Source organism: Candoia aspera, chromosome 3, assembly GCF_035149785.1.
Source record: "Candoia aspera isolate rCanAsp1 chromosome 3, rCanAsp1.hap2, whole genome shotgun sequence".
Classification (NCBI taxonomy): domain Eukaryota; kingdom Metazoa; phylum Chordata; class Lepidosauria; order Squamata; family Boidae; genus Candoia; species Candoia aspera.
Genome location: NC_086155.1, coordinates 193,944,382 through 193,962,565, shown reverse-complemented (window position 1 = coordinate 193,962,565; position 18,184 = coordinate 193,944,382). Strand labels below are relative to the sequence as shown.

At 38.4% G+C, this 18,184-nt stretch overlaps 1 protein-coding gene across 2 annotated transcripts in view; it reads left to right on the top strand.

The window, feature by feature from the left end:
- TRPS1 (transcriptional repressor GATA binding 1) overlaps positions 1-18,184 on the top strand; it is a 273,811-nt gene that overhangs the window by 82,784 nt on the left and 172,843 nt on the right. The window contains exons 4-5 of one of the 2 annotated variants that reach the window (XM_063299608.1): positions 13,445-13,796; positions 14,397-14,574. In XM_063299608.1, the coding sequence (XP_063155678.1) occupies positions 13,445-13,796; positions 14,397-14,574 (530 nt within the window). Of the gene's footprint in view, positions 1-13,444; positions 14,575-18,184 lie in introns of both variants that reach the window. The other variant, XM_063299607.1, reaches the window with a different exon arrangement.

The window sequence follows — 18,184 nt, the reverse complement described above, 5'->3', positions numbered from 1 at the left end:
AATGCAAGGAATAGTTGTAGGGTCTATGTCTTTGTCAAAAGTATAGTAGATCAGTCCTGAGAAGATGCTTACATCAGGATGGAATATGCTGAAACTAATTGAAAAAGCTATTAGCAGCAGAAAAGCATCACAGGTTTCTCTTTTTCTTATTATCTAGTAAGCCATTCTCATGCCTATATAGGTCAGGAATTGGGATCATTTTCTGACCCAAGGACTGATTTTACTCTAAGTAGCTTGAAGGCAATACAACATTTATGCTGTTACTGTCCATCTTTTGCAGTTGCTTGGACCCCTGATGTCTATACTACTATCCACAGAACATGCACTTAAAAATTCTGCCAGTGATGTAGTTAAACTTTTCAGTAGTCTGCACTGGCATCAGCAGAGGCTTTTTAAAAAGCTTACGTAGAGCATGGAGACAATGGAGGGAAAGGCTCTCTATTTTATGAGTGTGTATGTATGTGGAGAGAGTGTGAAAGAGAGCATGGAGCTCAGCTCCTGGATGGATGGATAGTTATATTTCAAATTTAATTATGTCCATGTTTTCCTGGGAACAGTATGGAAGTGGTATGCCATGGCTTTCTAGTTTGTTTGTTTTTTTACTTCCCAGACTAGTCTACAGCCTGGTGTCTCCTGGTCTGTTCTATCCAGGTACTAAAGAGGTTTCATCCTGCTTGGCTTTTTGAGATCGGTTATGTTCAGCTGGGCACTGCCTCCTAGTTACATATAGCCTTGTCTCTTAATCTGCATATGTAATTCGGCTCTCTCTCCCTCTAACGTATACATGTATGGTCTTATGTCACTAAAAGGCACATGTGGCCACATTTATAATAATTACATACAATCATTGCATATAATTATAGGTCTGCACCTGAAAAAGTGGTGTTGGCAAAGGAGTTTCAAAAATGAATGAGTTCAAGCCGTGGGGTATCTGCCCAAAGCATGTAAGGCTTTTTGTTTAGAAATTTAGAAATAATATAATTAAGGAAAATATAGATATAGATATAAAAATTCCCTTCTCACCCCTAAGGGTGGTATGTGTCTTCTACAACCTCGGGTTCTCTGCCAGAGGCCTGGGAGTTTGAGGGTTCTGCACAGTATCTTAGCTGTTCCCAGCACTGCACTCTTCTGGACTGCTCTGATGTTATTCCTGGGATCTGTTGGAGCCACTCTCCCAGCTTGGGAGTCACAGCCCTGAGTGCTACTACCACCACTGGGACCACTTTGGCCTTCACTTTCCACATCCTCTGTAGTTCTTCCTTCAGGCCCTAGTACTTCTCCATCTTCTCATGCACCTTCTTCCTGATGTTGCTGTCACTTGGCACCACTGCATCTATCACCACTGCTGTCTTCTGGTCCTTGTCTACTACCATAATGTCCAGTTGATTGGCCAATACTTGCCTGTCTGTCTGGATCTGGAAGCCCCACAGGATCTTGGGAGGGTCTAGCCCATGCACTGTGCAGAAGTTCCTGTACACAATGACAGCTACTTGGTTGTGCCATTCAGTGTATGCTGTTCCTGCCTGCATCTTACACCCTGCCACTATGTGTTGGACTGTCTCTGAAGCTTCTCTGCACAGTCTGCACTTTGGGTCCTTCTAGTGTCCCTGCTTCTGTGGATCTGGTGCTTAGGGCCTGTTCTTGTGCTGCTATGATCAGTGCCTCAGTGCTGTCTTTTAGTCCATCCTTTTCCAGCCACACACACACACACACACACACACTTCCCTTTCATAAACTGATCAAAGTTTTTTACATAATCCAAAATTATAACACTGTCAAAAGGTGAGGATGGTCATTCACTTGGATGATTGTAAAAGATGGTGAAACAAATAGATGAAGATAGGCTATCATTTAAATAGGTGGAGTGTTGATATACGAAGGCAAAATACAACTGAATATCAGCTGCTAGGGATTATAGAATGGAAGAGCGGGTGCTTTAATTCCTTGCTTGGGGAATCCTCAGAAGTAGCTGTCTGACTCCTCCAGCAAATTACATACTTCAATAAAAGAGTGTACAACCTGATCCAACCTAGATTCTTTAGTTATTATGATAAAACTTGGATGTTATCTAGGGTCAGCCATCTAAAAAAATAAAATCACTCATCAGCCATGTGAAGTCATGGAGAAATACTGTGGACACTGTTTGGACTGTGGGAATCACAAGCAAATGAGGAAACTTGCTGAGTGCCAAGATAAACTAGTGGGCCCAGGGAGTCACACTCTACCATTCCAGGGCATTTAGGGAAAATAAGATGATTTGTTCTGTCCCTACTATGAATGTAGTTGAATGCGTTTGCATTAAATATTAAGTGAGAACATTGCATTACCAGAATGGTGTCTGTCAATGTGCCCTCATACCTCTAGGGCACTTCTGTGCTCCTACCTGTGATTACTTTGTCCGTTCTCTAGACAAGTGGGAACATTTTCAGAATGGACACTGGACTGCAGTTTCTCATTTATTTTCTTAAAACAACTTATGAGTCATTAATAGAAATAAAATATATCCATTTGTCAAGTCTTCCTTCTTCCAGAAACTGATGCCTTGCTTTGGCACATGGCAGCTTCCCAATGTTTTAATTTTTAAACCTATAATTTGTTAATTATCAAAGTTTACAGTATTATGGTTTACATTAGACAAGGATTCTAATGTAAACTATAGTGGCCCACACTTTCTTGGACTACCAAATCATAATAGGTTGCTCTGTAGTAGATGAACCAGGCCATTGACCCCTGCCTATTTTCTCTTTCAACTGCAGCTTACTGGCCCATAGCTCACATCATTCTCCAGGTTCCCCAACTGCCAAAGGTAGATTATGGTGGGCCAAATGGGCTATGGAGGAAAGGGGAAGTTATGAAGGCTTTGATTAATCAAAACACTTCTTTTCTTTCGGAGAAGGAAAACTAGCTATAGAGCAGAGATATTCTGTGTTGTCAACGCTAAAGGTGGTGCTAAAGGGTGGTACTTTTAACTTGCTAAAAAATCTGGCCTCTGTTCTGACCTGCATGCTATTTAGAACATTGTTAAATGTGTGATAGTTAATGCTTTGTAGATGCTGGATTGCACAAACTGAATGGATAAACAAAAGCATTAGAAAAAAAATATTTAGGATTAGAAGATTAAAAATAATCAGCAAGTGGGAGACTGAATGACTCAAGGGATTGGAAAGAGAGTCAAGCCTTCCTGATTGAAAATGGTGACCCAAATAATTGAAAGGTTTTCTGCTATCTGATTTTGTAACATCGTTTAGCTGGATTAGCTCTTAGCTGATAGAAATAATTTAAACAAAAAAAAAAAAATCAGTTTCTCCAGCTCAGAGTGATTAATAACCTGTAAAACCAGGCACTCAGTGAAATCCTAGAAATCACTCCTAATATTCCCTCCCTGAATTCAGCCACATTTGCAGATCCATGAGTGTTCATTTGCAATGCTTATATGCCCAGCTCTCACCCATAACTTTCCATTAATTGGAAGCTCAGTTCAGTTAGGAAAGAAAATTCATTTTTTTAAAAATTTCATAAGCTCCACCTTTATACTTTGGAAGAAGTCTGTTTTCCATAAAGTTGAAATTAACATGGCATCAGGTCTCCAAGATCTAGTTTATCTTTTGCTGTGATGTTATTGATGTATCTAAATTAACCAGTGAGTAGCTTTAGAATCTGGTCATGTGAAAGGGCATAGGTGCACCCGTGATTTGTTTTCTTCTGTGTAAATCAGATCTTTTGCATCTATCCTGCTGTGAAGATGTACAAGTTGCCTTCATAATTCTTTGGGTAACAACATTTCACTCCATTATTTAAAACATAGCCTGACAGAAGGGAAAATGACTGTTTTTAGAATGCTGAATATGCTTTAAATAAATTAGCCAGATTTAACACAGTTAATAGCCTAACATTTCTTCCTAGCCGTTAAGCTAATTTTGAAGTTGACAGTGCCAAATGGAAACTGATGTCACAAGGACACAGGAATCTTCCTTCCACTGAATCAGCCCAATGGACAATCCTACACTCCATGATCTTCAGGACTTGGCAAGAATTGTCTTGAACCTTCTTAGAAAGCCTTGCATTTGAATAGGGAATTATTGTATATAGAGTATGACTACCAAGTAAAGCCTCTTTGCATGATGTTTGTTTGCATGATGCGCTGTCCGATTTAGAAGCTCCTGAATCTATTCTCCTCTAGAGTGCTAGAGTATCAGATGGCATATGTGCTGCTATCCAGGCATTCTGTACAATGGACTTGATATGCGTATGGTAGCTCTAATGAATGTTTGGACAGGTTTTTAAAATATCAGAAGCCAATCCACATTATGGGTGTTTCTGCATATTCTCTTCTCCTAAGGTGATAGTCTTATAATTTACAGTACTTCCATTTCTGAGAACTTTGCTATTTTTTCATCTTACAAAGTAGTCAGCTTTAAGAGCTATATAGCTCTTCTCCTATAACTCAGTGGTAGTAAGACTTTTGGAAAAGATGTCACATGCCACGTCAAAAGGATGAAAGACTGTGCATTACTCATTAAACTACAACTGATGTTCCTACTTTCCGTAGCATTGAATCAAATCATATGAGTAAGAAAACTGGCAGGAGTTCAAAGTTTGACATTAAGGTATAGCAACCATGGTATAACTAGACAAGTAAATCCAACCAGTCATTCCTGTTGCCTGGGCCACTTCTGGAAAGCTCTCACTTGGGTTTCTAAATATCAATTATGTTTTCCACAGGTTCAGAGTGGTCTAAAAACTTGAAGACATGACTGTAGTTAGTGAAATGAGATAATGAGAAAAGTAAGGCAGGAGATGAATTAGTTAATTGTATGTCACAGCAGATGGCAGCGCCTAGCTGATTTTGACCCATTTTGGAAAAACTAAGACAGATTAGATGTGGTTAGTTGTTGGATAAGAAACTACTAGGAAATCCTGGGGGTATATACTAGATTGGGAAGTTAAAAATAAGTGTATGATGAAATTAGAATTCAAATAGTGTGAATTGGTGTGAGATTAGCTGATAGATAAGTACTTTGATCTCAGAATTCATGATTAAGTGAAAATACCTCTCCCTATATATCTCTCCTTTACATGAACCTTTTATCCTTTTACTGATCTGCAGATACATATATAACAAATGCAAAAACTCATCTTGGATTGATTGGGGAAGCACTTTTTCCATTTATGCTTTTTTTGTGCTTCTCAAATATTTTCATGAGCATTGAAGAATTATCAAAAAGAGAAGGCATTTTCATTCTGCTACAAAAGGTTAAGTTGCTTCAGCTCACCCATAAAAATGCATAGGGGCAGTGATTAGGCTAAACCTAAGGCACCTATATTGGGCAGCAGTAATAATAGGATGATTCTGGAGGTGTATGATTATTTCAGATACTTTAGAAGATATTCCCTATTTACAAGAACCTCTAGTACTAGAAGATTAAGTTGTATCAACTCTCTGGTCATTACCAAGTTGGAAGGCCATTAATGGAATACCTACAGAAATATGGCAAGCAACAGAAGAAGAATTGGTAACGTTTCTAACCAAACTACTGTATGTCAACAAATTTGGAGAACAATGCAGTGGCCAACAGATTGGAAACGGTCAGTCTATATAACAATGCCAAAGAAAGGAGACTTAACAAATAAAAAGATAAAATAAAAGCCAGTTTTGGTCTAGTGGTTAAGGTGTTGGGCTAGAAACCAGGAGTCTGTGAGTTCTGGTCCTGTCTTAGGCATGAAAGCCTGCTGAGTGACCTTGGGCCAGTCCCTCTCTCCCAACCCAACTCACCTCACAGGGTTGCTGTTTTGGGGAAAATAGGAGGAGGAAGAGGTATTTGGTATGTTCACCATCTTGAGTTATTTATAAAATTATAGTTATAAAAATAATAAAGGCAGGATATAAAACAAAACAAAACGAACAAATATCATACAATATTGTATATTGTACAATGTACAATATTTTTAGATTGTAAACCTCCCAGAGGCTCAGAGGAGTTGGGTGGTGACAAATTTCATAAATAAATATTTTAGATGCTAGCAAAATAATACTTAGGATCATCTAACTCAGAGCTCTACATGGAAAGGGAGATGCCAGATGTTCCAACAATTTTTAGAAAAGGGCAGTGAATAAGAGACATTATTGCTGATGCATGCTGAATTGCTGAGAAAGCAAAAGAATACCAAGAAGAAGTCAATACGTGCTTCCTTCATTATAGAGAGGCATTTGATTGAGTCAACTGTGTCAGGCTGTGGAATCTCCTTAGGAAACTTGGAATCCCTGAACTTTTCATTGTCCTCATGTGAAACCTGTACATAGGTCAGAAAGCTGCAGTCCATATGGAGCATAGCAAAACAGACTGGCTTCAGGTTGGCAAAGGAGAAAGACAAGGCTGTATGCTCTCCCCTTATTTAGTCAAACTATATTCTGAATATTGATACATTGAGGGAAGATGGATTAGAAGAAGATGAGTGTGGTTTTAAAACTGGAAGAAGAAACAAAAATAAACCTACACTATGCTGATGTTAATAGCTGTAATTGCAAATGACCTGTAAGCTTTAATAATGAAAATCAGGAAGCACAGTGGAAAAAATGGGACTAAGATTAAATATAAAGAAGATCAAACTAATGACAGGAACCAGCCTTAGAACTTAAAGTATGATGAAGATACTGAAGTGGTGAATAGCTTCTGCCTTTTGGGATCAACTATCAATGATAAAAGAGCCACCAGTCAAGAAATATGCCACAGACTAGCACTTGGTAGAGCAATGTAGGCCTTGAAAAGATACTAAGATACTATTAAGTGTGTATACTTACAAAAAAAAGAATAATGTAGGAAATACTTCTCTCTATGACATTCTATAGAAGCAAATGTTGGATTTTGAAGAAGGATGGATATTGACACTTTGTACTTTGATATTGGAGAAGACTCCTGAGAATACCATGGATAATCAAGAAAACAAATGGATCCTACAACAAATCAGTCTAGAGTTCTCACTTGAGGCACAAATGACCAGGCTCAATTTATCATATTTTGGACATATTATGAGAAGACCTAGATCTCTAGACAAGTCTATAATACTAGGAAAGGGAAAGGAAATAGAAAAAGAGGATGATCAGCACCAAGGTGGATGGACTCAGTTACAATGGTGATAAGGTTTTGGATAGGTGACTGGAAGACCTGAAGGACCAGGTTGGGGACAGATCATCCTGGAAAAAATCTATCGATGTGGTTACGAAGTGTTGGCACTGATTTGATTGCACATAATCACTTGAAAATAGCTGTGGGAATAATAGAATCAATAGTGGATGGTTAGTTGATAAGTTTAGGAGTCTTTTCAGTAGAAAACGTAACATAAATATATAATAATTATATTATGCATAAATAAAATAAATATTGCTCCAATAATGCCTCCTTTAAGTTACAATTGGGCATCATTGATCAGAAATGTAATTTTGAACACAGTACGATGATTAGATATATAACAAGCTAATCTCATGCAAAACACCCAAAATACCCTCTGAGATTACAACCATAGGAAGTCATCACAAAATAATCCAATGCAATATACAGACCAAAATTATCATATAAAGCAGAAGTCAAAATCATTTAAACAAATTTGCGAACCCACTGCGTGTATCTATAAGACAGCAATAGGTTCAAATGGATTTTCATACTTCCAATTGTCTTTATTATGATGGTTATGATTTTATTTTTTCTAGGCTATTGAGAGTAGGATAAATTTCTCACCCCCTTAAGAATTTCTTATTTTGAAGGAAGTCTTCAAAAATCATAATATCCTCAATAACTCTGCAGGTTTTTCTTGCAGTTTGCTTTGGGTTTGCACTCTTACCCGCATGAAATGGTGGTAATTACAACTTGACAATTTGTCTGTCTGTCTGTCTATCTATCTAATTTGTCCCCGCCGATCTCCTCCCATTGGGGGACTCTGGGTGGTTTACAACAATCGATTAAAAACAACAACCATAAAATACACAGTATAAAAATACAATAATGAATAATATAAATAAAGGTAAAAAGAAAAAATCCAGGTGGCAAAGAATCTAAAACAGTCCAAGTGTGGGAGGAGTGGTCTATAGCAACCATCCCCATGTAGATCTATTCCCCTCTCCAACCCAAGCGAGGCAGCAGAACCAGGTCTTCAGACTCCCCCAAAAGGCCAGGAGTGATGGGGCCAATCTCATCTCTGGGGGTAGCATGTTCCACAGGGCGGGAGCTACTGCAGAGAAGGCCCGCTTCCTGGACTCCGCCAGATGAAATTCTCTTACAGACGGGGTCCACAGCATGCCCTCTCTGCATGATCAGGTGGGACGGGTTGATGTAATGGGGAAGAGGTGGTCCCTCAGGTAACCTGGCCCCATGCCATGTAGGGCTTTAAAGGTAATAACCAACACCTTGAATTGGACCCAGAAGCAAACTGGTACCCAATGCAGCTCGCGCAGCAGTGGTGTTACATGTTCCCTTCTGGGGGCATCAAAAACAACTCGCGCGGCTGCCTTCTGGACCAGCTGGAGCTTCTGGATACTTTTCAAGGGTAGCCCCATGTAGAGCGCATTGCAATAGTCTCTATGAGAGATAACAAGGGTATGAGTGACTGTTTGAAGGGCCTCCCGATCCAGGAAGGGGCGTAACTGGTGCACAGCACGTAGCTGCACAAAGGCTCTCCTAGCCACGGCTGCCACCTGCTCTTTGAGCAGGAGCTGTGAGTCCAGGAGGACCCCCAAGTTACACATCGGGTCTGTCTGGGGCAGTGCAACCCCATCCAGAACCAGAGATGTCAATGTCCCGGAAGAGAAGTTATCTGCAAACCCACTCATGAATGTTGATTTGCTGCTCAACTGTCCTGAGGTCACTAATGTTGCAACATAAAAGCATGGAATTACAGCCAAAGAACGGTAAAAACATTGATATTCTAGTGCTGAAGAATCTTTTTCTTTCCCTTCTTTTAGGGTCTGAGATTGCAACTTGTGATCCAGGAACACACAAAGGCCTCTCTAAGGCCTTTAATTTGTGCCCACCAAAGCTATCTCCAAATATGTTACTGAACTTTGGCAGCACAGTTGCCAAAATTAAGTGGTTGTCAAGCCCTGCAAGAGTGGCAAGCTGAGGAAACAAGAACTGGAAAGCTCTTTGTTGCTAGTAGGATAATGTTACAGAATCTTGAAAATATTTCAAAGCAATTCTTCCACTCAAATTATACCTATCAAAATAGAGGTGGAGATGCTCTGAGTTTCTTTCTTATGCTTCCCGTTTCTTTTGCAATGGTCCTTTTTCTTCTTTGACTTTCCCAGAGATACTCCCTCACAGTAGGGGGGAAAACTGTATTATAATCCCTAGTAGGGTCTTTACACGATTAAATAAAGAAATAAATAAAATCCCAATCCCTCCAGAAAAAAGAGGAGAAATCTTAGCCTTGTCCATTTTGCATCATCTAATCCACTGTGATCCTTGGAGCCTCCCACTTAATTGTTAGGTGTAGCTACAATAATTAAAAATGTCACCTATCATTAATCTTTGGACTAGATTAAAGCCCTCCCACACTTACTGTATTGTGTTATATTATTGTATACATAGCAAAATATTATAACTATATTATAATTAGGTTGGACACTGATATAATTCTTAGCCAGCATTGTTGCATTCTGGGAAGCTGCATTCCAGCACGCTGGGAAGCTGCTAGATGCGCAGATGCTGCCTGCTTTCTTTGCATTCCCGATAATTTGGGCCACAGCTCCCTTATGTTGCGAGTCCCATCTGCAAGGGAGTTCCAACTGAAGGGACCTAGGAGGGGAACCTTTTCTGCTGTGGCACCCACCTTCTGGAACATCATCCCTCCTGAGGTGAGGTTAGCCCCAACCCTTGTGACCTTCGAGAAAGCCCTCAAAACTTGTTTTTTTTTTTTTTCCAGCAAGCCTAGGGATCCCCTGGTAATAGAGAGCCTGTGTGCTGGCTGTATTATATGTAGTATCTTCCCTCTTGTGATCTTGCTTTATTTATATTTATTGTTTTAACTGGTTTTATAGAATGTTTTAACTGCCGGTTTTATTGTATGCTTCCCAAAGTCACTTCATGTGAGATGGGTGGCCATTTAAATTTGACAAATAAAATACAAATAAATAAAAAGATTCTCTGACCTTCCAGGTTGGATGGAAGCATTTGTAGGTTGGCTATCCTTAATGTTGGGTAACAGTGCACATCAAGGTTGAATAATAAGGTTGGCAGATGTCTGTCTGAGACATCTGTATGAGATACTTTCTTGATAATAATATCTTGCAATAGTAAACTGAGAATGAGCCAGTAGTTAAGTGTTGCTGCAATTGATCTTGGTGAAAATCAGTTTCCCTTACAGTATGTTTCAGTGTGGTTTAGGTGTCTGTTCCTGATACTGTTGGAGGGAGGGAGGGAGGGAGAGGGAGGAATTCAAATTCTGCTAGTGGACAGGATGGTCTCTGGTGGTGGTGTGGTGGAAAACTACAGGGCACTAGGAGGATTTAGCAAATTAGCTGCAATTTGCTGAAGCATAGATCTGTACTGAATTTAAGTTTCCTTTTAAATTTGTATAAATAGACTTTTAAACGTGGTTTGTGTTTAAGAAAGCATTTTTATGTGGCATACTTTATTCTTCAGTGGATCACAGTGTAAAAATAAGCCAGCTATCAGAAGTCCCCAGTCATTTGAAGGAAAATGCAGAACTCACAGAATGTCCATCATGGTTTGGCACATGGTTTGGCTTAGAGGTTGTTTCATTTCTAGACCGCCATCTAGAAGAGTCAGCTGCTACTGTTATCACATGCATTAACAATCTCCAACAAATTTTAAAGTACTTTTATTATTATAGTATTCTGTTCCTATTTCTACCCCCGATATCCTGGGAATTCAGGTAGTGTTCTAATAGAGTTAATTCTCTCATGTTCTCAACTGTATTCCCCTCCTTATTTCATTTGCTTATCCGGCTAGCTTCCAAAAGGATTGTATTGTGCCTATACTACATAAATAGATGACTTGGAGGATAGGATGGATTGGAAGATGCAAGCTTTTAGTATATTCTTGTTTCACTAGAAGAGAATGTCTATAGCTCAGGAATAAGGAAAGAGACCTGTGAATGGGTAGTGAGGACAATAATCAGTGAGCCTGGATGAAGCAGAAACAATCTTGGATAGTTTTGTTTGGTCAGCAAACATCTTAGCTTCACCTGCCCACTGAAGTTGATGAAACATAGCAATGTGAATGTCTTTTATATTGTGATGTGTTAACTAATACTAATTTTTGTCTTTGAAACTCTTGGATAATGGCATTAGTTAATCATTTGCCATTATCCCAGACCAACATTTATAGTAATATCCTACCTGTAGAATTTTTAGTTGGCAGTTACAGATCTTTTTTTTTTTTTTTCAACCCTACAAAATTCCTAGTATCTAGTTTAGATTAATAATGTGTCTAGGCCTTTTGGCCGTTCCAGTTTTGTATGCTGCCCAGAGTTGGGCAGTTATAATAAATTTAAATATTGAATAAACTAATTTAAGAAAACAGTGTTCAACAGAGCAAGATGCAAAATAATCACATTAATTTTCAGTACGTTGATACAGAGTATTTGTCATGTTAAGTGATTGAATCCGCTTTACAGCTGGCCTTGACTAGGAATAATTTAAGAAGTCAGCCACTAAATGTTTCAGTGCTAAAAATTATTTGATATGTTTAGTGTCAGCATTCAGTTTTTAAGAGGATAAACCTATTAAACCTGGCTTAACACAGTGTTGTTGGATATTATTAAAGATGCCTTTATTAAGTTCATAGTGGAGAGAAATCTGTTTATTTGAAATCATGTTTACTTAAAAGAGTAGGCCAAACCCAATTCTTTTTATAGTGTCATTTATCAATTTCTTGACTCACTAGATGGGCCATGTTTAGTTTTGTGGTATAAGTGAAAATGTCATCTTTTCTCTAGCTAAATGGGTAAAAGGTGTTTATATTATATGCATTTAAAAATGTTTATATTGCATGTTCTTTATGTATTTGAATCATTCCATATGGTCCCATTCCAAAATGAACAGTGATCACATGGTTTGTTTGAGGTGCAGCTGCCAAAGCAAAGGGTGATTTGCCTAATGCATTATGAAAGAATTGCCCAGAAAAGCAGTAATTTAATTTGCAGTTGGGAGAATGAAAATCTGTTCTTCCATTATGGAATGTCCTTTCGGAAATGGAGAAAAATCTAAAGAGGTGCAGTTGTTGGATCCCAGCCTCTGGGATCTGTACTTACATTAAGAAGGAAATTGGAGGAAACCCATGTGCATTGGTTCTTCAAAGATTAATTTTGTCTAGGGCGTGTGTGTGCTTGCGTGTGAAGAATTTGAAAGCCCTTTTCACAGTCTCAGACCAAGAAGTAAATACATGATGATATTGTAACTATGACAAAATTTGTAGGTAGTTTCTTTCCTTCGTTTTCCATTTACATACTCCATCTTCTCATCTCTACCTATGGCTTTCAAGAATTACTATTATTCTTTGGTGAGTATTTTCCTGTTCATGAGAATAGATTTTTCTGTTTAAGAAATTTTGGAGAATTGCAGCCCAGATGCCCAGGTGCAGTAGAGTTGTTCCAGCATCACAAGACAAGTGTGGCACCCTCATGGGAAGGGCTGGACCATTTGCTTTGTGAGTCTAAGTTTTCCTCCTTCCAAAAAATGTGTTTGTTACATCATGAGCCCTGTCCCTTGCTGTTTGTGGTCTTTCTATATTTTGCTAAATTGAAGCTTTTTCTTCAGGAACAGCTACATTGAGAAAATTGGTGCTTGAAAATGCACTGTGTAATGTTTCTCTCTTGATAGGTTAAAATTAGTTTCAACTTGTTGCCCTTAACATAGCACAAACAAAAGTTAGCTTTTGCCAAAGTGTCAGTAGTGATTCAATCCACTTCTTTGACTTTTATGTATTTAATGGAAAATGCAAATGCCATCTCTTGATTTATCAACAGACAATAGACACTGTGTTTTCATAATGCATTGGGGAAACTGGCTTTTTCAGGTCTATTTTGTAGAGTTTTCGATCCGTCAGAAGGGACGCAAGTTCAGCACTGACAATATTTCTTGTGTAGGACAAAGGGAAAATAAGAGCAATGGATCTGCCAGGTTCATATGTAGTCTTTTCCCACCTTGCTGCAAATGAACTTCAAGAGAAGCTCCTGATTTTTCTAGTTTCTTGGCTGGTTACCTTTTTAGCTATGTATCTTGTTGACTGCTAGCATTCTCTGTTTCTTACATTCATGCTTTTTTAGTTGATCAGGACTTCCAGAAGTTACTATGCTTCAATTTCATGGATTCCTCCCCACCAAGGATGTATTTGTTCAGTTTCCCAGATTAATATTCTTTTGATTACTTTATTTTATATCCCTGTATAAGAAACAGAAAGTCCTTAATTGTTTTCCTTTTCATGTTCTGCAGGTAACCTTAGGTGGGACCTTTATTGGCATTGGACGCAAAACTCCAGATTGCCAAGGGAACACCAAATATTTCCGCTGCAAGTTCTGCAATTTTACCTATATGGGCAATTCTTCGACTGAGTTGGAACAGCACTTCTTGCAGACCCATCCGAACAAGATCAAGTCCTCCCTCTCTGTCTCTGAAGGCAGCAAAGCCACAGACAGAAACTCAAACAAGTCCAGTCCTACTGTTCGATCGGGTGAGATTGGAGATTTTGGAAAGTGGCAGGACAAGATCACCATCAGATGTGGAGATGACACTCCAGTTGGCTATTCGGTGCCCATCAAGCCTCTTGAATCCTCAAGACAAAACGGTACGGATGCCTCCAGTTACTACTGGTGCAAATTCTGCAGCTTTAGTTGTGAATCCTCCAGCTCGCTCAAACTGTTAGAACATTACAGCAAGCACCATGGGGGGAGCCAGGCAGGGGGCCCTCACCCAGATCGGAATGACAAACTCTCGAGGGGGTCAGTCATTAATCACAATGACATAACCAAAAATGCAGACGGAGAGTTAGCGACAAAGAGCGAGAAGGGCTCTAGCGTGGCCAAAAAGAAAGACTTTTCCAGCTCAGGAGTGGAGGACCACGTGGTGACAAGCTACAATTGTCAGTTTTGTGATTTTAGGTACTCTAAGAGCCATGGCCCAAACGTAATAGTGGTGGGGCCTCTTCTTCGTCATTATCAGCAGCTACACAACATTCATAAATGTACTATTAAGCACTGTCAGTTTTGTCCCCGAGGCCTCTGTAGTCCAGAAAAGCACCTTGGAGAAATTACTTATCCTTTTGCTTGCAGGAAAAGTAATTGTTCCCACTGTGCTCTCTTGCTCTTGCACTTGTCCCCTGGGATGCCAGGAGGCACCAGAGTCAAGCATCAGTGTCACCAGTGCTCTTTCTCCACCCCTGATGTAGACGTTCTCCTGCTTCACTATGAAACCACACATGAAGCCCAGGTGTCTGAAGTCAAGCAAGAAGCAAATGCCCTGCAAGGGGGGGATGGACCACTGACTGTCAAAGAAAGCAAAGAACACTCGTGTACCAAATGTGACTTTGTCACTCAGGTAGAGGAGGAGATTTCTCGACACTACAGGTAAAAGTCTGTGTGTGGGCATGTTTGTGTATGAGAGCACATGTGCATTTCTTAACATCCTCCAGGTTCATATGGTGAGTCTGGCCTACATTGAGGAAAGTTCAGGTATTTACCCAACCACCCATCTCCTTTGTATAACTGAGGAATGAGAATTTAGGCATAGGCCAAATAAAGGCCATGCTACTGAGCATCGGGGGTGGGGATATTATGTGATAACAAAGGTTTATTTATATTGCTGGGTGTGTCTAGAATTTATTTATTTATTTATTTTTGTTTTAAACATTTTATTCTGTAAGGCAAGAGCTTTTGTAAGACACTTCACTTTCACAAAAGGAGACAATATATTTATTTAAAACATTAAAGTAACAATAAACGCTCCTGTGTAACTCATAAAATGCAGTCAGAGGTCCTAGGACAGACATGTGTAAATAAATGGGTCTTGTGGACTTCCTTAAAAAATAGACAAAGTGGTGTAATGAGTCACAGATTCAGGTCCTTATATATGTGAAACCCTTGCATTACAGATTTAATCTCATGTCTTTTCATCCCTCAGCAATCTAAAATATATACCATGGGCAAAAATATTCCACTCCTTGGAAACAGCCAGGTTTTTATGATCCCCCAAATGCAGAAATGAAGCCAATGAAACTAGCTGCATTTCTACAGAAAAGTAAGCCAGAATTAGAGAATTAACCAGGAACCATAAACTGCAGAGCAATCTCTAATCTTTGAGTCTAGTTTATATTTATTTATACAGTAAGACAAACCTCTTATATTTGGATGACACCTAAGCCAACCTTCAACTGATCTTGAATGGAGATTTGGTGGTGGTTGATAGAGCTGGTCTATGGAATATGAGTTCAGAGTTCTACAGCTGGAGGGAAAGGCTGTCAGAGAAGTAGGGATACTATGGGGAGCCATAGCTAGATTATTGCAGGGAGGAAGATGAGGAAAAGATTTTGCTTGCTGCTAGAAAGGATACAAGGCAATGCCAGCAAACAGCAAGGCTGTTGGGAGGTGGGCGATGGGAATCGAGGACAAGAGGGTTAACCGTTTTGTTAATGAGACACTATATAAAATAATCAGTCACGACCACTAAGCCTCTATGTAAATGACTGTATCACGTGTAAAGAAATTAATATGCTATCAGATACTTTGGTATTTTCTAGTTTGAAAACAGTATTGGCGGTTGTTGGAGAGGAGCGGGAACACACATTTTACCCAAACACTGAGAAACCTGAAAATCACGCAACCAGGATGCAAACATCAAGTTTGGTGTCTTGAGAACATGTTTAATGTACATCAAGAAATGAAAGGGACAATATACTCATCTTAATCTGAGATGATTTGCTTCATCATGAAGTTCCCCCTTTTCCAATTCAAATGGGCCACAAGGAGACAATGATTAATTATTTAAGTATAGTAAACAGCTTTAAAGATGAAAGGCAGCTTCTATATCTTAGGCAGTATTATAATATATTTAATGAGATCAGCTCTGGGAAACATCGGAAAATTAGAATGCAAAGCACTTAGTCATTTCTCCTATTTAAATCAACTTTCTAATATTTAAGTGACCTTTTTAATTTTTAAAATATCCTGGGTGATTGTGAAGATTCCCTGGTTGAAAATGTTTCCTTGATGTTTTGTGTGTGTTTAAATTAAGATACACCTTCACAGGAAATTATTTTTTTTTCCTTAATGCCATGAAGCAGAATTTTAGACAGTAATGTTCATATTTAGTCCTTTGGGTTATCAAAAAAACTGATTATCATATACTTCCCATTGACGTCAATGGCACATAATGCTGTTGAGGAAAAAAAAACATACCATTTATTTAGGTGTCTAAATATGTTTTGGGAACCTAAAATTAGGCTTTTGAATTTTTTTAAAAAAATTGGCTAGAATTCTATCAACTTTCTGGCACAACAAACCAGTATTTATGCACACTCTTTCTTTCCGTCTCTCCTCACTCATATATATCTATATCTATATATATCTTTTATATATATATATATCTATATCTATATATATATATATATCTGTAAATCTTACAGAATAGCTGCCTTTAAAAAAAAAGTTTTTCGGATGCTTTTTTGGATATATATCTCTCTCCAAAAAAGCATCCGAAAAACTTTTTTTTTAAAGGCAGCTATTCTGTAAGATTTACATAGCTACTATTTTCATTGTTCTGTTTCTCTTTAAATGTAGCTAAGCTTGCTTACTTTCGTTATAGGATAAAATACAGAACAAAACTATTTTAAAGTAGATTAACTATGATAGAAACAGTTAACTGACTCATTTATTCAGCCAAATGATTTGTGTCTGTGTTTCTGGAAATTTTTGTGGGCTTTTTGAAAAAGAGAGTGAAAGTTTTAATTCAAATCTTTGTAGACTCCAAATAATCAAACCATAGCAAAATGAACACCTGATTGACTTGAGCAACAAAGAAGGGGGATTTTGTGAGCATCTGCGCATATGTAAGTTTTACTGACTTCAGTGGGATTTACTCCAGGTAAATGTATGTGGCTGGGTAGAGGAACTTGGGCTTTTCAAAAGTTTTTAGATCATCCTTCCCATTATCTTAAAATATTGATGGGGATTGAAATCCAACATTACGGCACAAGGCTAGAACCCTATGCTTGAAATGAGACTTGCTGCACACAGTTGGGCTGAGATAATATGTTCAGTGAAACTTGTAACAAATTAATTGGGGAAGGAGTATCCATTATTCATGAATGTCTGGTAAATTGGAGAGTATGTCATCAGTACACAAATGATGTAAATTATGCAAGAGACATACATATTTTTAAATTAAATTTGAATAATAAAATAAAATATTTTTACTTATTTATACGATTTACTGTATATGGCTACCCATCTCATACAGGTTACTCTGGGTAGCGTACAAGGATTAAAACCGTGTACGCCACCCAGACCTCAACATACAACCTTTGGTGCCCAAGGATAAAACAATAACCTCCCTTACCACCATCACCCCCAAAAAATCAACAACAGCCACATAAATCATAGAAGAACATGGCCATTGTATGCATAGTCTGTTGCATCAAAGTCTGGCTGGCATTTACGCTTCAGTGATTATAGAGTGCTTTATCTAGGCATCTATGAATGTACCAACATGCTGGTTTGGGAACAATTTAAGAGTTTAAGTCCTTGTGCCTTCAGAAAGTACTCTCAATATTGTTACTTGTTCCTTTTCATCCCATTTCTCATTTTATTATCCTTTCAGTCAGTTGGCTTTATTTTTCTGCCTTTTGTGGGACTAACGTAAATCTGATATTTCTGATAAGAAAGCTACCATCCTCCCTCCTTCCTTTGTGGATTCAGTAGTGTATGGCTCTATTTGCACGGGTGCTGAAGCTGCTTTAGCAATAACCAAATATGTGTTTATGTTCCAAATTAAAAAAAAAAAAACTCTTTAAAAGATTTTGATAGGATTGTGCATAGCATGAATGTTCTTATCACTGGTGCAAACATAAAGCTGCATGTGATTAAAGTGAATGCAGAAAGTAAGGAGGTATTAAACAAACTAAAAATGTGAATAAGGTTATCATAGCATTAGATGTGGTTCTGATTAGAGTTTAGTTTAAAT